The sequence below is a fragment of the Puma concolor genome, chromosome D4 (genome assembly GCF_028749965.1).
Source record: "Puma concolor isolate L17-30 chromosome D4, mPumCon1.1.hap2, whole genome shotgun sequence".
Taxonomy (NCBI): Eukaryota; Metazoa; Chordata; class Mammalia; order Carnivora; family Felidae; genus Puma; species Puma concolor.
The window spans coordinates 87,872,490-87,894,893 of NC_141679.1; the positions used below are offsets into that span (position 1 = coordinate 87,872,490).

General features: G+C 50.8%; 1 protein-coding gene across 2 annotated transcripts in view; it reads left to right on the forward strand.

Moving 5' to 3' along the window:
* The window catches only part of SPTAN1 (spectrin alpha, non-erythrocytic 1), a 59,351-nt gene that overhangs the window by 18,297 nt on the left and 18,650 nt on the right, over positions 1 to 22,404 (forward strand). For both annotated transcript variants that reach the window (XM_086684197.1, XM_086684198.1), the window contains exons 10-37: positions 336 to 437; positions 1,297 to 1,434; positions 1,880 to 1,990; positions 2,683 to 2,760; positions 2,875 to 3,030; positions 3,265 to 3,469; positions 4,165 to 4,346; positions 4,684 to 4,927; positions 5,121 to 5,243; positions 5,798 to 6,015; positions 6,849 to 6,941; positions 7,302 to 7,436; positions 8,503 to 8,651; positions 9,712 to 9,771; positions 10,875 to 11,073; positions 13,009 to 13,113; positions 13,533 to 13,556; positions 14,097 to 14,132; positions 16,284 to 16,331; positions 17,107 to 17,198; positions 17,484 to 17,628; positions 17,735 to 17,916; positions 20,050 to 20,149; positions 20,310 to 20,507; positions 20,606 to 20,752; positions 21,440 to 21,543; positions 21,629 to 21,791; positions 22,202 to 22,216. In XM_086684197.1, the coding sequence (XP_086540323.1) occupies positions 336 to 437; positions 1,297 to 1,434; positions 1,880 to 1,990; positions 2,683 to 2,760; positions 2,875 to 3,030; positions 3,265 to 3,469; positions 4,165 to 4,346; positions 4,684 to 4,927; positions 5,121 to 5,243; positions 5,798 to 6,015; positions 6,849 to 6,941; positions 7,302 to 7,436; positions 8,503 to 8,651; positions 9,712 to 9,771; positions 10,875 to 11,073; positions 13,009 to 13,113; positions 13,533 to 13,556; positions 14,097 to 14,132; positions 16,284 to 16,331; positions 17,107 to 17,198; positions 17,484 to 17,628; positions 17,735 to 17,916; positions 20,050 to 20,149; positions 20,310 to 20,507; positions 20,606 to 20,752; positions 21,440 to 21,543; positions 21,629 to 21,791; positions 22,202 to 22,216 (3,552 nt within the window). The remainder of the gene's footprint in view (positions 1 to 335; positions 438 to 1,296; positions 1,435 to 1,879; positions 1,991 to 2,682; positions 2,761 to 2,874; positions 3,031 to 3,264; positions 3,470 to 4,164; positions 4,347 to 4,683; positions 4,928 to 5,120; positions 5,244 to 5,797; positions 6,016 to 6,848; positions 6,942 to 7,301; positions 7,437 to 8,502; positions 8,652 to 9,711; positions 9,772 to 10,874; positions 11,074 to 13,008; positions 13,114 to 13,532; positions 13,557 to 14,096; positions 14,133 to 16,283; positions 16,332 to 17,106; positions 17,199 to 17,483; positions 17,629 to 17,734; positions 17,917 to 20,049; positions 20,150 to 20,309; positions 20,508 to 20,605; positions 20,753 to 21,439; positions 21,544 to 21,628; positions 21,792 to 22,201; positions 22,217 to 22,404) is intronic.

Consider the following 22,404-nt stretch of genomic DNA (forward strand, 5'->3'; position numbering starts at 1 on the left):
GTTTGTGAGACTGAGGGTTTTGAGAAATCCGCCCATCCGGCACCGTGAGGGCAGAGAGACAGTGGAACAGAAGACAGGGCTCGGACCCTTAATCGTGTGGGAACATGGCAGGCTTGGACAGAGGTGGCCTGAAAAGCCAGTGGCAAAGAGGCTTCTCAGTAAACGGTGCCCTCGTGGTTGGTAACCCCGACCGGTGTCAGGGAACCTGGCCTCATCATTGACCCTGCTCCTTGTTGGAGATGGGATGTTCTGATTTGTAACGATTGTTTAAAATTCGACCACTCTGTTTTCTTTTATCAGTTGCCAGGCATAAATTATGCCTTTTTTCCCTTTAGGGTGAAATCGATGCTCACGAGGACAGCTTTAAATCCGCAGATGAGTCTGGACAGGCCCTGCTCACTGCTGGGCATTATGCCTCGGATGAAGTGCGGGAGAAGGTAAGAGAGCAGAGGTTCTTTGAGAGTCTCTGAAAGCTGGTATCCACCCATGAGCATCCAGGCTGCATTCACCATGGTGTGCGAGAAAGCTGACGTAGAACTTGTACCAGGAAGTTCAAGGGCAGTTTCTTAAGAGACCGAAGAAGAAGACCTATTTGTAGTATCGTGATTGATTAGAGAAAGAAAGTTCCATTTATTTGGGATGTTTATGGTACATTTTCTACCTGAAGGGGACCTGGCAGGGAGTTGAGCCAATAAGAAAGAGATGAATTTCAAATTATACATATAAACGTATATAATTTCAAAGTTTCACAACATCTGAGTGTAAAGATACCTGAGGAACATTAAGATGATGATGCTGTTTTAATACTGCGTAGATTAAAAAGAGTCTTTGAAATCAAAGACACTTTATTGTCAACTTTGGAGCTTAAAAATTAGCTCTAGGGCATTCCTGAATTTCCAAGTTTTATGGGAAGACGCACCGAGTTGGCATTTCTCAGCTGAGAGTCCTTCCTCCATTTTTACTGCCTGCCTTTGGATAGATGCCCTTTCTCTTCTACCTAACATTTACCTACCATTTTGATCTTAAGTCACCTGTGATAACGTGGCAGTAAATTAATTCTAGATCAACTCGCTTGCCTCCTATGTAGCCTAAACTGCTCAGGATTTGTGTGGTTTCCCGTGAGCCGGCTGCCACAAGTGAATGCAATTCGTCCCCTTTTGCAAACCAGAGGAGAGGCCGGAAGATTAGCACGAGGCTTAGAAATTCCAGGGCAGCCTTTCTGTTGGCCTGGTGGGGGAGGGGGCCACGGCAGGACCCACCCTCCCTCACGGCTTCTGTGTCCCCTCCTTCCTGCAGCTGGGCATCCTGGCGGAGGAGCGGGCTGCCCTGCTGGAGCTGTGGGAGCTGCGCCGGCAGCAGTACGAACAGTGCATGGACCTGCAGCTCTTCTACCGCGACACGGAGCAGGTGGACAACTGGATGAGCAAGCAGGAGGTACCGCGTCGTCTCCGTCCGCCGCGCTGCCTGGGGGGGGGGCTGACTTGTGCCCATGTTGCCGTTGTGAGTCGGGTGACGAGGCCGTGACGAAGAGCGCCCAGTGGCTGTGCCGGCCTTGCTCCCACTGCTGGGGTTGGCTGACCCTCGGGACCGGCCCCAGGTTTGGACAGGAGTCTGCTGCTGTGGAATTGTCTTTTGCCGAAGAGGGCTTTTTTTTTTTTTTCTTTTTGGGTCTGGGACTTAGCACTCACACTATTGGTGAATTTATGTTAAGTGAATCTAAAAGGATGTCAGACTTTCTGGAAGAGAGCTGAGAAGTTTTATGGCTATAGCATCTCCTTCCTTCCTTTTCGTATTTTGGCCAGCATATCCTTTGCTTTCTAGCCTTAGTTGATGAAAGTGCTAGGGTGTCACCCTGAGTGCTTTTGTTCTCTTTCACAAGGCCTTCCTGTTGAATGAAGACCTGGGAGACTCCTTGGATAGTGTGGAAGCGCTCCTCAAGAAGCACGAGGACTTCGAGAAGTCCCTCAGCGCCCAGGAGGAAAAAATTACAGTAAGACTCTCTCTTCTCATTCCTTCTGGTGGTCCTCAGAGTCAGCCCAGCATCTGTTCTCCTCAAGGGTTTCTGCGCAGATGCAGCGGAGGATCTGTGTGAGAGGCGCTCCTGTAGGGGCTTCAGATCTCACGGTGGCGGCTCACGGTCCGGTGGGAGGCCTGCCTCCGCTCATGGGATGGATCTTTCCCTGATGCGTAAACCTCCACATTGAGATTTACCTTTCACTAAAAGTACTTGGAGCTCAGGGCGCCTGGCTGGCTCAGTCGGGGCGCGTGTGACTCTTGATCTCAGGGCTGTGAACTCGAGCCCCACGTTGGGTGTCGAGACTACTTAAAAATAAAAGCTTGAGAAAAATAAATAAAAGTGGTTGGAGCTCACGTAAGAGGTATTTTTCCTCTTGTAAACAGGCTGCTAACCCGTTCTGAACCCCCGTCCAGTCACATCAGATGTGTCATGACATCAGCTGCAGTGAACGTCCTGAAAGGAGCTAGCATAACATTGTCGTATCTGACTAATAACGTCAACCAGAAACTCAGAAGTTGAGGGGTAAATGTTGTCACAGCAAACCTTAGACCTGTGTTTCGGTTTAGAGCATTTTGTGACCTGTACGGTAGTTACTTTGCTCCTGCGGCCGAGCTGTGTGCTCGCGTGCTTTTGCTGGTGAAGAGCCCTTTACTCTTCTCTTCCAGGCACTGGATGAATTTGCAACCAAGCTGATTCAGAACAACCACTACGCAATGGAGGACGTGGCCACCCGCCGAGATGCGGTACGTTCTGTTCTCCCCGCGCCGTCCCCACTCTCCTGTCCGTGTAACCTCTGGAGCTGGAAGAAGTCTCTGGAGAGCAGGAACGGGAGAGTCATGAGGCCCCTTGTCTTCCAGCTGCTGAGCCGCCGCAATGCCCTGCACGAGAGAGCCATGTGTCGCCGGGCCCAGCTGGCAGACTCCTTCCACTTGCAGCAGTTTTTCCGCGACTCCGATGAGCTCAAGAGCTGGGTCAACGAGAAGATGAAAACCGCCACAGATGAAGCTTATAAAGTAATGTTCTGCCAGCATTGCGCTGTAGCATTTGGCTAGGAAGCTAAATGTAGCTCTCAAAGATAAATTGAAGCTAAAGAAAGAAATCAGGAGCTCTGAAAATCACACGATTTAACATAAGCTTATCATTCTCTGCACCCTGCCCCCTGCCAGGAAAGAGAAGCAGGAAGGTAATACAGAGTAGTTTGACATACTCGGGTTCCAGGTAGAACCCCCTTCTTCCTTTTTTGGCAGGACCCATCCAACCTACAAGGAAAAGTACAGAAGCACCAGGCTTTTGAGGCTGAGCTCTCTGCCAACCAGAGCCGCATTGACGCCCTGGAGAAAGCGGGGCAAAAGCTGATTGATGTCAACCACTATGCCAAGGATGAAGTAGCAGCTCGTATGAATGAGGTCATCAGTTTGTGGAAGAAATTGCTGGAAGCCACTGAACTGAAAGGTAAGAGAAGGAGCCTCCCCGGATAGTGTGAGGGCCGCTGGGGAGTTAGGTGTCCCTTCCTGGTGAAGTGTTGTAGGGACACAAACCACATAGGTCGGGTGAGCTGGGCAGCCTCGGGCCTGCGCGCTCCTCTCCCGTGTAGCAGTTCCTTGCTTGCAATCCTGATGCTTTGCTAATGTGATAAATGTGGTTGACGTGCTGGGTAGTGGGGGAGCCTGAGTGAGAGGGAGTGATGTGGTCACCTGCCCTTAACTGGTCCTTGTCGCCGAACATCAGAGTTCGGCTGAGAGCCAAGGGCTTTTAATAATTCTTGAACGCTCTTCTCTCATGGGGGTTAGGATGCTTTTTAAAGGACTTCTGGGGGTACCTGGGTGGCTCAGTCAGTTACGTATTTCGGCTTAGGTCGTGATCTCATGGATCTCGGGATTCTCCCTCCCCCTCCCCTCTCTCTGTGCACTTCTCCAGTGTACGCCCAAGCCAAGTGCATTCTTCTCTCTCTCTCATAATAAATATTTAAAATATACAAATAAAATAAAGGACTTCCAAGTCTGCGTTTTGTTTTTACCTTTGTGGTGGGGGTGAAGCAGTGACTGGAACCCTGACCCTTAGCTCCTCACTAAGTACCGTTGTCAATGAGCAGCACTGGCGAGGGACAGTATTAACAGGTGGACAATCATGCCTGCTCCTTTGACTAGGGATAAAGCTTCGCGAGGCCAACCAGCAGCAACAGTTCAACCGCAATGTCGAAGATATTGAGCTGTGGCTGTATGAGGTGGAAGGTCATCTGGCTTCGGACGATTATGGCAAAGACCTTACCAACGTCCAGAACCTCCAGAAGAAGCATGCCCTGCTGGAGGCTGACGTGGCTGCTCACCAGGTAGTGGGACCCGGGGGCTGCTGCCTGGGCCGCTGGTGGTGGTGAAGCTGGAGAAACGGCAGGCGATTTCTAGGCCCTGCTGTTTTTCTGAGGGATAAAAGGTGTTGATTTTCTTAGGTGACCCTGTGTATTCCCTCTTGTTCTCAAATCAAACTCCTCCCTCAGTTTCCTGGGAGCCCAAGATGAGGGAAAAAGAAGGCAGAAAGATTACTCTCCAGGCTGGGAAGACACCTGTGTTGGTTTTTCTTCATATGTGACCGAGTCACAGTTGAAGTTAAGAGTCAGACCAGAGCATGCTGGTGCAAGCTTTCACGACTCTGTCCCTTCCTGTTTCCAGGATCGAATCGATGGCATCACCATTCAGGCCCGCCAGTTCCAGGATGCTGGCCATTTTGATGCTGAAAACATCAAAAAGAAGCAGGAAGCCCTCGTGGCTCGCTATGAGGCACTCAAAGAACCCATGATTGCCCGAAAGCAGAAGCTGGCGGATTCTCTGCGTTTGCAGCAACTGTTCCGTGACGTTGAGGATGAGGAGACGTGGATTCGGGAGAAAGAACCCATTGCCGCGTCCACCAACAGAGGTCAGTCTGGCTCCCTGAGGTAAGATTCAAGTTTGAGAAAGGGCCCTACCCTCATAGCGTAAAGGAGGTGCATATCAGAGCAAGGAAGGTCAAGTTTAAGGTAAACTTGGAACCCCAGTGGAATCTTAAAGAGCGACAGGGCTGACTTTTCTCTCGATGGCTTGGATGACCAGGGAGCGGTCTCTGCTTTCAGGCAAAGATTTGATTGGAGTCCAAAATCTGCTGAAGAAACACCAAGCCCTCCAAGCAGAAATTGCTGGGCATGAACCCCGCATCAAGGCAGTGACTCAGAAGGGGAACGCCATGGTGGAAGAAGGTAAGCGGTTATCACCCAGGGAGTGGCTTTGCTTTTGGTCTTTGTTTGCTCCTCGGTTAAGTGTATGGACTTGAGTCAGACTGGGCTTGTGGGGTTGAGGACCATCCCCGGTCTCTCACTATATGACCTTGACTAGACCCTGCCCTCTCGATCCGAATGTCTTACCTGTGAGATGTGGGTAATAGTTGCGAGGAGCGAGTGAGATCATGTGGGACGGAGTGTGGAACAGCCTGGCACGTGTCTCAGTGACTGAGGACTGGGGGGGCTACTGTTGTTAGTTAGGTCTTTATAGTCATATCACTGGTGCCAGCTTGGGATACCTGCTTCGTAGGGTCCAGATAGAGATCTGGATGGCTGGAGGCTTGAGGATGCAAAAGTTGGACAAATTACTTAGAAGTCCGGGACCCAAGCCTCTCCTAAAACTGGGGGTTACGAAGGGGCCTGGCTTGCCACAGTGATGTAGCGGAGGTGCCGTGGACACCCGGAGGACCTTTTTCTCCGGCGTCATGTCGGCCTCCTTTGCGTGGTCTTCCTTTCCCCTGCCTGCCTTCCAGGCCATTTTGCTGCGGAAGATGTGAAAGCCAAGCTCAGCGAACTGAATCAGAAGTGGGAGTCACTCAAGTCCAAGGCCTCCCAGCGGCGGCAGGACCTGGAAGACTCTCTGCAGGCCCAGCAGTACTTTGCCGATGCCAACGAGGCCGAGTCCTGGATGCGGGAGAAGGAGCCCATCGTGGGCAGCACCGACTACGGGAAGGATGAGGACTCAGCCGAGGTGACCGCGTGTGGGGAGTCTGCCGGGGCTCGGGCTGGGGCCCGTGGGGAAGGTGACCAGTGTGTGGGAGGTGCAGCGTCCGCATCGTTGGCTCTTTAGTGTGTTTTAAAGTATTTTGTACTTTCCACTATGGAAACTTGCCAAAGGAGAGAGGAGACCTCCCGTCCCTACCTTCCACCTCGAGCGTTTTGCCATTCTTGTTTGTCTGGCTCTCCACACGCATGTACACACGTACATACACAGGCGTATCTTTTTGCCAGCAGTGGGTGTTTTTGAGCGAAACTCTTAGATTTTATCCATAGAGGTCTAGGTGCGGCCCCTGCACCTACCTCTTTTCTTGCCAGTCTTCACAAAACCCAGAAGAGTCGAATGGTGACATGTGCTATACAGGATTCCCCCAGAAGATGGGGGTGGGGACAGCTGAAGAGTTTTGGAAGGGGTGGTGGTGGTGGATGATGCTAAAGCACTACGTGTAACGAGGGAGGGGAGCGTCCTCAAGGAAGGCAGGCTTCGGTTTGTTGGTAGTGTTTGTTTCTTAAGGTGGGTGGGGGAGCCACCAAGTGCACCATACCGTGCTTTATCGACCTTGTATTTTTCCAGGACCGCATGGTCATGCAGGGGCAGGGAGAAAAGATAATACTACGAGTCCCAATTTATATTTTCTCCAAATATGATGTTTATTAGAAATGGGGAGGGAAAGTGTGGAGCAGGAGGTGATCAAATCCCCATGTAAATGAACCAGCTATCCGGGGAGGATGGTAGGTCAGTGAGGCAGCAAGGACGGGGCGCCCTGGTTCCTTGTGCGTGGTCACAGTGTGTGATTTTGGTTTCAGGCTCTGCTGAAGAAACACGAAGCTCTGATGTCGGATCTCAGTGCCTACGGCAGCAGCATTCAGGCTCTGCGGGACCAGGCTCAGTCATGCCGGGTGAGCCGGGCTTTCGTGTCAGCAGTTAGCGGTTGCCTGGGGTGGTGGGGAGTGGGGGGGCGCGCAGTAAATTGAAGGGCCCGGGCACTTCCGGCAGATGTGCCAGTCGTAGGTCACATTCTTGTGACCTCACTGCTAAGTCCCGTGACACAAAGATGCGTAAACAGTTTAAAATGAGTAAAGATTTCCAACAGCTTAAGTTCTGGGGTCGGTCAGATTTTACTGATAGCTTCAGAGAAGAGCTCTCAAATACGCATGTGGTAAATTTGGTACGGCCATTGAAGTTGGAGTCTGTTGTGGACTCAGGTGACACGCCACAGACAGCCTTTAACCGTGTGTGCCCTTCCTTTGGATTTTTAGCAACAAGTGGCCCCCATGGATGATGAGACCGGGAAGGAGCTGGTCTTGGCTCTCTACGACTATCAGGAGAAGAGCCCTCGGGAGGTCACCATGAAGAAAGGGGATATTCTCACCTTACTCAACAGCACCAACAAGGCAAGGCATCGAAAGTGGTTGTGCGTTTCCTTCCACGAGCACTACCGGTTTTGCTCAGCTGCGTGTCTGTGAGTCGTCGTGTCTAAAACACGGCTGGGTTAGAATTCGAGGAGACCAGAGCCTCCCAGTCGGTCTCCCCCTTGATACCGCTTCACCCCGTGTGTGATCCCGAGGGTTAATCTGTCCATCTTCCTGAATGCCCGAAAGCAGCTGTCTCGAGAATGGCTTGGCTTCAAGATTGAACACCTTGAGGTGAAATTTCCTCTCTTTAGAGCCACATCTTTTCAGGACCTTTTAAGAACTGTCGGTTCTTAATCTAGACTCTGTGGCTACAGCAGATAGTTGAAGAGCACTGTGGCATTACCCCATAGGCTCTGTCTGCTCAAATGTTTCGATGTTTCCTGGTTCATTAGCCTTCTTCCCTTGACCTGTGCTGGTTTGACAGTGGCTTTGAAGTGCAGTGCCTGGTGCTCCATGTATCATCTGATAATTCCCACAAGGTCTTAGTTAAGGCTAGAGAAATGTCCACAGCCATTGTTAAGGACCCTTACTCCTGCACCCCCAGTTTACCCTAATCGTGAGAGTTTGAGAAAAACAAACCAAAAAAAACCCGGTGATTTGTATTTTTCTGCAGACGCTAAACCGACCTTCTGGTCTGACTCTGCTTTACCCAACAGCATTATCCAGGGGAACTTGCTATGACGGTGGACATTTTGTGTGTGTGCTGGCTCTGCGGTAGCTGTTGGTGCAAGTGGTTATTACTCTAACTTATTTAAATGGACGTAGTCATGTGTGGCTAGTGGCTGCAGCGTCAGTGCCGTTCTGGCGTGTCTAACAGGAGGGTGTCCTTTCTGTTGGGTGTCACTGCGGCTTCCCTGGGGACCCACTCCATGCTCGGCAGGTCACAAAGGACCGGCAGGTCCGTCCTTGTGCGGAGTGACTTTGCCGCGGTCACAGGATCCTCTTCACACGCTTAGAGCCGTCGTGTTCACGTGTGCGCACACAGGCTTCCTTGGCTCCTCCCTTTCTTGGGAGTTTGCTTTCAGTTCTCCGTCTGTTTCCTTAGGACTGGTGGAAGGTGGAGGTGAACGACCGCCAGGGCTTCGTGCCGGCTGCATACGTGAAGAAGCTGGACCCCGCGCAGTCAGCCTCCCGCGAGAACCTGCTGGAGGAGCAGGGCAGCATAGCCGTGCGCCAGGAGCAGATTGACCACCAGTAAGGGCCACGCTGGCGACCATAGAGGTCCCGGGGTCACTTGGGGCTTAGTTCACACCCCACACAGGCCGAGCTTTAGGTGGCGTCTGGAGGCTCTGGAGCGGCCATTCTGGTGCCCGCATGTACCCAGGACACCTTCTACCCACTGTCCCCAAGTCACTTTTAACCTCCAGTGTCCTATTTGGACCTCAAACCATTGACCGATACCTTTATTTTCCTTTGTTTTGTTTCTTTCCTGACTTTTGTAAGAGTCTTTTCCTAAACAGCATTTTCTAAACATTACTCTCTTAACCTTTGTCCTCCAGTTGGGGATATGCTCTGGATTGGTTTTTAGAGGTTCCGCACCCCTACAACTCTGCGCCTTTTAAAAGGCTGTTGAGAGAGCGGCTCTCTCTCGTGCTTTGTGCTTGGAGGTGGAGGTTATCTTTTATGAAATGTCCCGTCCTGTCTTCTAGCTAAGCCCCCGTACTGACCTGTGTCCCTCCCGTACGGCATGTCTTGCTCAGCTGATGACCTTAAGGTTTCGGACACTTGAAAAATATCCAGAAGCTATGTCTCGCTAGAGTTTAGGACAACAGAATTTTGGGGACCCTGGCGATCCCTGAAAAGATCAGTTATTTGTCTACTTCCAGACCTTTTCTGTTACTATGGAGACAAGAGAGCAGTTTGGGCCTGGATCATAACTGTGGGAGCAAAGCAGCAGGCCCCATACGTGACTGGAGGAGCCTATGAAGCTCTCAGTCCAGGTCTTTCTCATGTTAGTCCTGTGTCCCCCTGGCCTTGCTCTGTGACATGACTGGTGTTGCCAGGACAGGAAAGTTGTCTGCCTTAAACACAGCAGATTTTTCAGGAAAATGAAGGTGAACTAACCCCTCTAATTTACTTTGCCGGCTTTTTCTTTACTGATGTCCTTCGTGGCCTGGCTTGCTTCTGAGAGCTTTTGACGGACGCCTCAGTTGCCCCTACTTGAAGCATCCTGGCACGGGTCGGAGCTGCCGCTGTCCTTTCCCGTGGATTAATCCCACTAACTCGTGCATGCTTTTGCTGTGCCCCCGTGCAGGACGCGCATAACTAAGGAGGCCGGCAGTGTGTCTCTGCGTATGAAGCAGGTGCAGGAACTGTGAGTAGGCGGGCGGCCTTGCCGAGCACCCGTGCCCGTTCTCCCTCTGCCGCTTCTTTCCAAGGCACTCGTTCATCCAGAAAGACGAGGTGGGGGGGACTGTGAGGCCTTGCAGCAGCTGCGCTCCTAGGAAAGAGGTTTTGGTGCCGCTGTGCCCCGTCGGTGGCCGCTTGCCTCCCCGGGTCCCTTCTGTGTGCAGCTGTGTGCTCAGAGTGGTGTCGGTTCTCCCCCCTGATGGCTTGGGTGGTGGAGCGGCCACTATCGGCAGCGAGCCCAAAGGCCGGTGCCGGAGTGTTCCCTACTAGGAACGAAATGCCTCCCTTTAAAGTGCTCTGATTCTCGGTAGCTCGTTGCTTTTTTCTTTCACTTTGAGAAGCTTAGATTTGATGGTGATGGTAGCTTTTCTTTAAGCTTTACCTTAGTCTTACTAAGTTTGTCATTTGCACGTCTCCGAAGGTAGTGAGCAGTTCAGCCCTTTGTGTTTTAGCTCGCAAGAGTTCGAGCATTCTTTGATTCTTAAGAAGTCTTCCACCTGTCGACGTGGTACAGATACTCTGTACTCGACCTAATTTTCCTTCTGAAGTTGGCAAAACTTTCCAAGAAATAGAGATACCGCTTTAGAAATTGCCTGCTGTTCGGAGAGGCTGACGTCCCGCGTTGAGGCTGTTTTAAAGTTCGGTGTGCCTTCGCCCGCCGCCAGGGGCTGCTCAGAGAGTCAGAGCGGAGCGGGAGCCCTGCATACGCTGTGCTCAGCACACTCATCTCGTCTCTCAGCTCTGCTCGCATGACCCCTGTGTTACCGTGCTAGACACTGGGTCCCAGTCATTTGTGGTCGTGACGTTGGCCCCGGGATGAGTGTGCCGGGCTGTCCGAGCCACCCAGGTGTGAACAGCGTGGCGCTCATCCCTGAGGCTGTGGTGTGGGGCCCCGGGGGCTTCATCCTCATCCGCGTTCTGCTGCCTTGTCCCCTGGGCACCGTCATTACCAACTCATGGCCTCGGACCCTCATCTCGGAGACACCCGGTGACTTGCCCTCAGGTTAGTCTCCACGGGAAGCTGACTGCCTGCCTTGCCCCCTCTTGTCACCCTGTCCGATGACCCAGGTACCGCTCTCTGCTGGAGCTGGGTGAGAAGCGCAAGGGCATGCTGGAGAAGAGCTGTAAGCGGTTCATGCTGTTCCGCGAGGCGAACGAGCTGCAGCAGTGGATCAACGAGAAGGAGGCGGCTCTGACCAGCGAGGAGGTGGGCGCCGACTTGGAGCAGGTCGAGGTGCTGCAGAAGAAGTTTGACGACTTCCAGAAGGTACGGGAGGTCTTGCAGCTGAGCTGAAAAATTGGAGACTCGGTTCTCTGCGTCTGTGACTGTAGTTTCCTGGAACCGGCGTGGCACAGGTTGTGCCCTGCCAGCCGTGTGTAGCCCTCTGTAAAAACTTGAAACTGTTTCAGTCTAGTTTCAAGGGAACACGTGCGGTTTTCTCTACTTTTTCTAAGAATGTTTTGGGACGTAAAATACCAAAACGTGTAGAAGTGTTTTTTTTTTTTAATTTCTTTTTTTAACATTTATTTATTATTGAGAGACAGAGAGACACAGAGCATGAGCAGGGGAGGGGCAGAGAGAGGGGGAGACACAGAATCCGAAGCAGGCTCCAGGCTCTGAGCTGTCAGCACAGAGCCCGACACGGGGCTCGAACCCACAAACTGTGAGATCATGACCTGAGCCGAAGCCGGACGCTCAACCGACTGAGCCACCCAGGCGCCCTCTAGAAATATTTTTTTAATTGGCATAAAATTCAGACAGCATACAGTTGACCGTTTTGAAGTGTGCAGTTCCGAAGCATATAGCACGTCATGGTGCTAGACGACTGTTACCTTCTCTACTTCAGAAGGACACTGTCTACCCATCGGAGCGTCCTTCCCCGTGACCCCCAGCCCGTAGCAGCAAGCAGTCTGCTTTTTGTCCCTGGATTTACATGCTCTGGACGTTTCGTATAAGTGGAATCCTACGTTATATGACTTTTTGCAACTAACTGCTTTCACTGAGCGTAATGTTTTTCCAGATTCATTTTTGTATCGCGTATCAACATTCTAGGACTTTCTAGGGCTGAATAGAATTCCATCGTTTCGCATAAACTGCATTTTGTGTGTCCACTCCTCAGTGTAAGAGTTGTAGAACCAGATCATGTGGGTTGAGGGGCTTTTTCTCCCACAGGAGCTGACATCAGAATTTCATCATATTTAACTTTTTTTTTTTTTTAACATTTTTAAATTTTCTTGAGAGACATAGCGTGAGCAGGGGAGGGGCAGAGAGAGAGGAAGACCTAGAATCCGAAGCAGGCTCTGGGCCCTGAGCTGTCAGCACAGAGCCTGATGTGAGGCTCAAACCCATAGACAGGAGATTGTGACCTGAGCTGAAGTCAGATGCTCAACCGACTGAGCCACCCAGGCGCCCCTCATCACATTTTAAAAACACATCCCCTCGGGGCCCCTGGGTGGCTCAGTTGGCTAAGTGTCCGACTGTTGCTTTCAGCTCAGGCCATGATCTCAGGCTTCGTGAAATTGAGCCGTGAGTCAGGCTCTGCACTGACAGCGCAGAGACTGCTTGGGATTCTCTTTCTCCCTCTCCCTCGGCCGGTTGCCTGCTTGCACGCATGCACACGTGCCGTCTCCCAAATAAATAATTTCTAAAAAAAAAAAAAAAAAACTAAAACACATTCCTCTCCTCCAAAGGAGGATAAAAGATGGGGACTCCTGGGTGGCTCAGTCAGTTAAGTATCCGACTGTTTGTTTCGGCTCAGGCCACGATCTCATGATTTCATGGGTTCGAGCCCTGCATAAGGGATCGTCAGCACGGACCCCGCTTGGGATTCTGTCTCTCTCTCTCTCCCTCCGTCCCTCCCCCACTGGCATTGTCTCTGTCTCTTAAAATAAATAAATAAACTTAAAAAAAAAAAAGTAAAAGCAGAGTTCCATTCAGACAGAATAATGGTTTATGAACTACAATTAATGTAGCAAATTTGAGACCAACCGTTCCCAACGCCCTATTATTTTCTGGCTTCCTTCATAGTGACCGTCAGGATTTCTGATTTGGGTGACTGCCCAAGTAATAGAAAAACTAGTTCATAGGATACCCGTTAACCAGAAATTTGTAGGTTCGACCCATAGCTTATGAACATTTTTTGCCCGCCTTCTCTTTTGAATTACTCGTGGAGTCTTAGTTATTGTGGTTTTGGCTTTAAAGGATCTGAAGGCCAATGAGTCCCGGCTGAAGGACATTAACAAGGTGGCTGAAGACCTGGAGTCGGAAGGTCTGATGGCAGAGGAGGTGCAGGCGGCACAGCAACAGGCGAGTGTCCGGGCTGGCGCGGAGGCCGTGCTCCTGGCAGGAAGCAGTTTGCTTCTGGTCCCTTCCTAGCACGACCCTCGATCCGTAATGTCCCCCAGCACAGAGGTGGAGCCAGGGTGTGGTTGGGTCCCCTCTGCCATCCTAAACCAATGTGTTTCCCTTCACCTAGTGGGGAAAATAGCTCCTGTCTTCTCTACGTGCCCATTTAATGTCGTGAAGGTTGTTTACTGTTTATGTAGCCCTTAACAGTAAAGTCACCCCTTCCAGAGGAAAAGTTTTTATATACAGACACTTGGTCTGTTAGACTCTTAAGAAGTGCCTGTGGCCTTTGTGTCTTTTTATAATTTTCTCCTCGCGTCTGGGTCTGACAGGTGTGTGTGCACCGTGACAGTGAAAGTTATTTTCTTCTCCCCTTGTAGGAGGTGTATGGTGCGATGCCCAGGGTGAGTCTATGTGGAACGTGATCGTGATGGGGATGAGGTACCGGGAAGAATATAATCCTGAGCCGCTTAAGGATTTCTGTCCCTGAACCTCAGAGATGCCTTTTGTTTATAAAACTCTGTGGGAAGGGAATAGCAGAAATCGGTTTCTGTTTCCGTTCTCCAAGAGATAAAAATGATTTTTCTGTTTAGTTTTCTAAAACTTTTTCACAACAGTTGTTCAGGTTGGTTTATTAGCCTTTTTCAAAGGGAATCCTATGACCAGGACACGGAAAAGTTGGTGGATTTCTTATTAAATTTCCTCATTCTCTTCATTTCTGTTCACTCCATAAACGACTAGAATTTTCCTCTCCTCTTTGTTGACTTCGTTTCCCTTAAGCGGCCTTGTGGAGTGCTATGAGCCAGCAATAAGTCAGGGATCCCAGAGGGAATCCCACCCTGGCTAATTGCTCTGGGGACCCCCGCCTCAGGCAGCACAGGGTGGGGTGTGTCGTTTCCTGCTGCCCTGTACGGCTGTCTAACTCTGCTTCCTCCACTGAATAGGATGAAACGGATTCAAAGACAGCCTCCCCATGGAAGGTGAGAACCCCTTTGCAAATGATCATTTCCTAAGGTTTTCAGGAACAGAGCTACTTTCTGTGTTTTTCCAGGGGGTCTGTTTCTGAGTATTTAGGGAGTCTTTGGTCATTTCTGGACTTGTTTGGGGTGGTTTCTTTTTTTTTTTTTTTTTTTTTTTTCAACGTTTATTTATTTTTGGGATAGAGAGAGACAGAGCATGAACGGGGGAGGGGCAGAGAGAGAGGGAGACACAGAATGGGAAACAGGCTCCAGGCTCTGAGCCATCAGCCCAGAGCCTGACGCGGGGCTCGAACTCACGGACCGCGAGATCGTGACCTGGCTGAAGTCGGACGCTTAACCGACTGCGCCACCCAGGCGCCCCTGGGGTGGTTTCTTTTTGATCCTCTCCTTATACTCTTTGACTCTGTCAGGTCTTAAAATGTGATCTTTGGGGCTCCTGGGTGTCTCCGTTGGTTAAGTGTTTAACTCTGGCTCAGGTCATGATCTTGTGGCTCATGATTTCAAACCCACATCAGGCTCTGTGCTGACAGTGCAATGCCTGGGGCCTGCTTCAGACTCTGTCTCCCTCTCCCTCTGCCCCTTCCCAGCTTATGCGCACGTGCTCACACGCACTGTCTTTCTCTCTCTCACTCTCTCTCACTCTCTCTCTCAAAAATAACATTAAAAAAAAATTTTTTTTAATGTGATCCTTAACCTAGAGGAGCAAAGTGTTCCATGGAAAAGCTCAGTACAATGGCATTTATGACCCATGTTGCTGCCAGAAAAAACTTTGCAGAGGTGACCCCGTGTAGTTAGGTGTGGCCCCACCCACAGGATTGCAGTCCCCAAGGCCAGAACAGGAACAAGGACATTACCTCTGCCTAGCCACTTTCCCTGGTGGTCTACAAAATGCTTCTTGGAAGATACCAGGTGCTGCAGACAGATGTAAAAGGAGGAACAAAAAGACATTCCAACCACAGTAGACATCATTCCCAACAGATGCGGGGAGGGTGCTTGACTAGGGTCTCTTGCTTCTGGCCCCCTGGCCCTGATCATTTTGCTCATTGAAGAGGCTCCATATTCTGGGGAGAATACCTTTTCCCCTTGATTCAGCTTTCTCCCCTTTTCTCAACCTTAATTGTTCTTCTGTACAATATATGATCAGTGGTGATGTGACGGGGCAACACCCTTACCTGTCTAACCCTTGGCAGAGTTTCCTGGTAACAGGTATTTTTTGCAGAAGTGTATTTCAGATGGCTTTATAAACGTCATTGCCACCTCAAAAATTTAAAATTAACCAGAAAATCCTTCCATTTCTGAAAATGATTGGAGACACAAAGGCGTCTCTGAACCCTGTACACGCCCACACTGGTTGGAAGTGTCATGTGGGTGTGTCCCAGGAACACCCAAGGAGCCTGACTAACCTGCATCCCAGTCTGGCCTGTCCTCTTCCCAACATACTTGAAGGTTACAGGCGTTGTAATGGGGGGTTTCTTTCAGACAAAAGTAAGTGGGCTCTGAGATCCCAAGGGGCATCTGATTTCTACATTGATGAGAAGATAGTTAATTCACTGTTTTGTTCTGTTTAAATCTGGTAAGGCTGTTGCCCTTTGTTCAGAGGGGACACTGTTAAAAAGAACAGCAGCCCAGTAGCCAAGAAGAGATATGAAGTTCTTGGTGTATTTATTCAGTCTCATTTACCAGCATTTGTTAAATTGGGTGTTTTCTGGACTCTTCTGTAGCATGAACAGGAAGAAGACACGAATACTTAGTCTTTGAGCTCTTTTTTCTGTCCAGCCAGCTGGTGTTTTATTTCTTTTTAAGGTTTTATTTTTTAAGTAATCTCTACTCCCAACATGGGGCTCGAACTCATAGTCCTGAGTTCCAAGCTCCACTGATGGAGCCTGCCAGGCACCCCCTTCCCCCACCCCCACCCCCAACGCCAGCCCGCTGTTTTAATGGTGGTTGTCACCACTCACTGTCTTAACTCTTCAGCAAGTGAACTTAATCACGTCGTGCTTTATGCATTTCCACTGGCTGCTCAGAATTTTGACAGTGTCCCTTAAAGATAATTTTGGTTGATAATCGGGACCTAATGGCACTTCTCAAAATTGTCTCTTAATTGGCGGACACTTGATTAGTGTTGCTCTTCTGCTTCCCTCCCCTCCATAGTCTGCTCGCCTGATGGTTCACACCGTGGCCACCTTTAATTCCATCAAGGTAAGAGACCACGGCCAGCCCCCTCGGCTCCCGCTTCCCTTCACTGTTTTCCTTCTTCTGACTACATCTGTAGCACTTGTTACTCTCCTGGGGCCGAGTGTGTCCTGGGCAAATGTCCACTCTCCTCACACAGCAGGGCGGTGTGGTCGGCTTTCCTGGTCAAGAACTCGCCAGGTTTTAACGGGAAAGTTGGCCTTCCCTTCGGTTGTAGCGGGGCTCGGAGCTGCACGAAGTGTAGTGTCTGGAAGGCGGGGAATGTCTCCCTTGCCTCCTTACAGGAGACATTTGGCCTCATTCTGGTCCCCACGGTGTTTGGTCTCCTCCAGCACCGGGCCCTGCACGCTCCTGCCCCTCTTGGGCTGCCGCGGCCTGCGGTGCACCTGCCCTCGGTGCCCGGGGGGAAGTAGGCTCTGGGATCTATCCACACGGCTGTGCTCACAAAGCAGTCGCTCTGTGGCAGGCACCAGGCCGGGAAATGTGAGGGAAGATGAGCCAGCTGCGTGTCTCTGCAGCTTCAGGGGTGATCCTAGGTCAGATGTTCACAGAGCGTTCTCGCCATCACACGTGGCTGACATTGGCGAGGTCCTTCCCTTCTGGACTTGTGCTCTAGTGTCTGCTAACCTACTTAGCCAGGAAGGTCGGAAGTGGGAGACCATCTGGGCTCCACCCTTTCCTCGCAAGCCAGGCCCCAGCGCTTTGGTTGTCTGCCCCCCATGTGAGCCTGGCTTGGGCCCATGGTGGAGAGGATGGCTGAGCTGACCGTGTCCTCCCGCAGGAGCTGAACGAACGGTGGCGGTCCCTGCAACAGCTGGCCGAGGAGCGCAGCCAGCTGTTGGGCAGCGCCCACGAGGTGCAGAGGTTCCACAGGTAAGGGCGGCGCAGGGCTGGGGGAGCGTTGACCTTGGCAGTCCCTAAGCTGGCTGACTTGGATCTGATCGACATCTGGGCTCTGGCATCTGGGACACGTGTCATGGGGTAGACTGCTTGGTAAATAGTGAGTGAGCGAATGACCGTGTGTTCTTCTGCTCTTTTAGAGTTTTTCATGGCAGCCACTGGTGTCCAGGCACCACAGCTAAATCCGTTTCCTGTCTCCTCCTGTACTCGGGGCAGCCGTGCTCAGCGGTCGTTAACTGCCTGTGTGTCTCCCCTCAGAGATGCTGACGAAACCAAAGAGTGGATTGAAGAGAAGAATCAGGCTCTCAACACAGACAATTACGGCCACGATCTGGCCAGCGTCCAGGCCCTACAGCGCAAGCACGAGGGCTTCGAGAGAGATCTGGCGGCTCTTGGCGACAAGGTGAGAGGTGGCAGTGCCCTCTGTTGTCTTGGCCCAGGTGGAGCACAGCTGCCACCAGGCAGAGCACGGCTCCCTCACTTGCCATCCCTCCACCTTGTTCCCGTAGGTCAACTCCCTGGGGGAGACAGCCGAGCGCCTGATCCAGTCCCACCCCGAGTCAGCCGAGGACCTGCAGGAAAAGTGCACCGAGCTGGACCAGGCATGGAGCAGCCTGGGAAAGCGCGCGGACCAGCGCAAGGCCAAGCTGGGTGACTCCCATGACCTACAACGCTTCCTCAGTGACTTCCGGTATGGAGCGGAGAAGCGTTTGTGTGCTCGTTGGGAAAGCGCTCTGTGGCTGATGTGCAGCCCTCAAACTAGCAGATGACAGCAAGTCAAAAAATAAGTGTCCGCTTCCCAGTCTAGGATGTGCACATGCATGCAATCTCTCCCCCATTTCCCGCCAGACCCTCTTCTGTTTCTTCCTCAGACGAATCTTTCAGAGTAGAGATGTACCTTAGTGTCTTCCAGTTGTTTTATTTAGAGAAATTTCAAGGCTGTAGAAAAATAGCCTGAAGCAGTGAACATGGATGACATCCTTCATCTGTAGTCACCAGTGAAGTTCTTACGACTTTGGCTTAACCTCCAAACACATTACTCTGTCTTGCTGGCCCACCTGAAAGTCGGTTGCAAATCTGTGGCCCTTTCTTTACCTTTAAGTGCCTGGACCTGTGTCTCCTGCAAACAAGGGTTTCCTGTTCACCGCACATCTGTCCTCCACCCCACGGTCTAACCCAGTCCAGTCCAGCAGTATTGAATCCGGTCCGCGTCCAGTTTCTCCACGTTGTCTCAAATGTGTACTCAGTAGCCAGGGTTTATTTTTTGGTCCAGGATCCAGTTGAGAATTACTGTTGCAGTGATAGAATGGTCTCCTTAACCTAGAACAGTATCCCTCTGCACTTTGATGACCCTGATGGTTTTGAAAAGTCCAGACCGCTTGTCTAGCAGAATCTCCCATGACCTGGGACCTGTCTTAAGACTACGTAGCGCTCCACTGGTGGGTGATCTATGACTTGGTCCCTGGCACCCATTCAGGACAGGTGTTTTTTTTGTGGCATGCTTTTGTGCTAACGAGGGTCTTGCACACATACCTGCGTGCGTGTACATGTGTATTTTATCTAGGCATTTCCTCTGTACAGATAGGAGAGGGCAGGCAGTTCTCTGGCAGGAGTTGGGTTTTTTTTGTTTTTTATTTTTTTCTTTTTTTGAGGCTAAGGTCACATAACATAGAGTTACAATTTTTTTTTTTTTTAATTTTTTTTTTCAACATTTATTTATTTTTGGGACAGAGAGAGACAGAGCATGAACGGGGGAGGGGCAGAGAGAGAGGGAGACACAGAATCGGAAACAGGCTCTAGGCTCTGAGCCATCAGCCCAGAGCCTGACGCGGGGCTCGAACTCACAGACCGCGAGATCGTGACCTGGCTGAAGTCGGACGCTCAACCGACTGCGCCACCCAGGCGCCCCGAGTTACAATTTTTTTAAGTTTATTTTTGAAAGAGGGAGGGAGAGAGAGAGCATGCATTGGTGGGGGCGGGGCAGAGAGCCAAAGCAGGGGTACAGAGGATCCAAAGCAGGTTCAAGGCTCTGAGCTGACAGCAGCGAGCCCAATGCAGGGCTTGAACCCATTAACCATGAGATCATGACCTGAGCCACCCAGATGCCCCCATACGGTTACGTATTCTAAAGCGTATATAGTTCATTGATAATGGGTGTGTTTGCAGCATTATACCACTACCAGCTCTTTGTAGTTTTGACAGTTTGCACTACTCCAGACGAATGCCCCAAACCCCATGAGGAATCACTCCCCATTCCCCTCTCCTTGAGTCTGCTTTCCATCTCTGTGGATTTGCCTCTTGTGGGTGTATTTTATCGAAGGAAGCCTAGGACCTGTGCCTTTACACATTGATTTTTGCACCCTCGTGTGCGGACATCAGTAAGAACCTGGGTTCAGCATGTGCAGAGGCCTGGGACAGCTGTGGGCTCAAAGAAGAGTGATTTCATCTGGAAAACTTAACCATAGCTGTTGTCTCTGTTAGAACCTGTTCCTCTGCAGAAACAGAAGATCTGAGTTACAAACTTCGTTCATTGTCTTCTGAGGAACGTTTGATTTTTTTTTTTTTTTGTCTTTCATTTTTTCTTAATGTCTCAGTTAGACGAACAAGAGGATTTGAAATATGCCCAGAGATGTAGATGAACTAGCCATTCAGTAGATTGGCTAGTTCGTAGATAACTAGTTAGCCCTGAATAATCATTCAGTGGGTTAACTAGTTCACCCTGAATAATGTTCTGAGACCAGAGTGGCGTGGCTCTTTTTTCCTGGGCAGAAAGCCTACTTGCCAGGTAATATAATAGCCATTTCTCTGTGGGTCTGCTTGCCAGGGACCTCATGTCTTGGATCAATGGAATACGAGGGTTGGTGTCCTCAGACGAGCTCGCCAAGGATGTCACCGGAGCTGAAGCCTTGCTGGAGCGACACCAGGTAGGTGGACCTGCTGGCCGAGCAGCAGAAAGGAGGTAGCACTGCAGGGCCGGGAAGACCTTGCCTCTGCCGCCAGCACCACCCTTCACTGTGAGTCGGTGGTTGACACGACGGTGGGCGTCTAGAGCGGGTTATCTAACCCCTTCCCTCCTCTTGGCAGGAGCACCGAACGGAAATTGATGCCAGGGCTGGCACTTTCCAGGCATTTGAGCAGTTTGGGCAGCAGCTGTTGGCTCATGGGCACTATGCCAGCCCAGAGGTCAAGGAGAAACTGGATATTCTCGATCGGGAGCGTGCAGGTCTGGAGAAGGCCTGGGCTCAGCGCAGGATGATGTTGGATCAGTGCCTTGAACTGCAGGTACTTGTGAGGGCCATCACGCCCTGTTTGCCACGGGCTTTCTGGCCGGGGTTTCACTGCCAGAGGCCCCATCTTCCCACCTGCCTCCCCTTCTGTAGCTGTTTCATCGGGACTGCGAGCAAGCTGAGAACTGGATGGCCGCCCGGGAGGCCTTCTTGAATACTGAGGACAAGGGAGACTCACTGGACAGCGTGGAGGCTCTGATCAAAAAACACGAGGACTTCGACAAAGCAATTAACGTGCAGGTGAGGCCTTTGTACCTTCAGGTCTAAATGTAGATTTTTCCAGATGGTCGTCTCTCTTTGTTGGCTTATTTTCCTTTCTGTAATAACGACTAGAATAAAAACTAGTTACTGACTTGGGTGAGTCACAGTTTTGGCCCCTGCCTTAAATTGGAATACTTGATATCGAATATACAAAGGAAGAACCGTTCTCTCTACACCTCCAACAGATACCTGTATGGTCCAGGGAAAAGGACACACAGAAAAATGGTTTTTAAAACTTAGGTATATAAATTCTGGTATTTCTGAGGTTTTAATGGGGATGCCACAGAGAGGAAATTTATAACGTGTAGTAAGGAAAGAATGCGTGAACAGAAACAACTCAGGAAGACAGGAACCTCGATTTATAACTCATCTTGTTGAAATCTGACTCCTTTTTCCCACCAGTTTGATTCTGTGTGTGACATTCTCTGGTGTTGTAGCTCCTGTCCCCAGTGTGACCTGGCGTCTTCTTGAGTTAAACTCTACTCTCGTAATGGTCGAAATCAAGCTTTCTTCTGGCCTTTTACTCGCCTTCTAAAGTGTCAGTGTATTCTGATCCTGCCACAGCGAGTTCCCAGTCACCCAAGAGTAACCATTCTCTTTGCAAGACCTGCGGTCCAGGCTGGGCCGTCCCACCCACCTTGACCTCCCGCCTTTGTTTGCTGCCAGGAAGAGAAGATCGCCGCCCTCCAGTCCTTTGCTGACCAGCTCATTGCCGCCGGCCACTATGCCAAGGGCGACATCTCCAGTCGGCGCAACGAGGTTTTGGACAGGTGGGTGTCACGTGGTGCTGACCGGCCTCCCGGCCTGTCCCATTCTGAGGGAGGTTCACCTTTGGGCTCGGTTTCACTTGGTCAGGTGGCGACGCCTAAAAGCCCAGATGATTGAGAAGAGATCAAAGCTGGGAGAATCGCAGACACTCCAGCAGTTCAGCCGGGACGTGGATGAGATCGAGGCTTGGATCAGCGAGAAATTACAGACTGCAAGTGATGAGTCATACAAGGACCCCACCAACATCCAGGTGAGCAGGTCCGAACGGCCACTCGTCTCTGCGATGGCCCTCGTCAGTGAGCGGGTAGGTTTTGTTAGAGAAGGCGTCTTGAGGAGGAGGCTGTACCTAGAAAACCAGTTCTATGTCTGTGCTGGAGCCGATGAAAATTATTCTAAGAAGCTGAACCAGTGGAAGAGGGTCACCAGACTCTCAGACGTGAGAAAGGGCTTTCCTCATGTTTCCCCATGGAAGCCTATCAGCTCTGAAGGCTCTGAAGCCCCGTGTCAGCTCTGAAAAGTCTGCTGGGTCCCCTCTTGTTTGCCCCAAAGGCTGAGCTTTCCCAGGGGAAGTGTGACAGCAAAATGAGCTGCTGTTTAAGGGCTGAGATGTGCGTTCACCTCAGTATACTGAACTCTTGTTGTTTTAATCTATTTTTGTAGCTTTCCAAGCTGCTGGTAAGTTTTTAATTTTTTAAAAGAGTTTTAGTTAAATGCGCTCCAGTGTTTGTGTCCTTCTGCGTAGATCCTTGTTGTGGCCACACGCAGTCACTCTTGTCTCCTCACCCATGCTTCTCATTTCTAATGATCCATCACACTCCATCAGGTGTCCCTGTGGGATGTGGCTTTCTCTGTCCTAATGAATC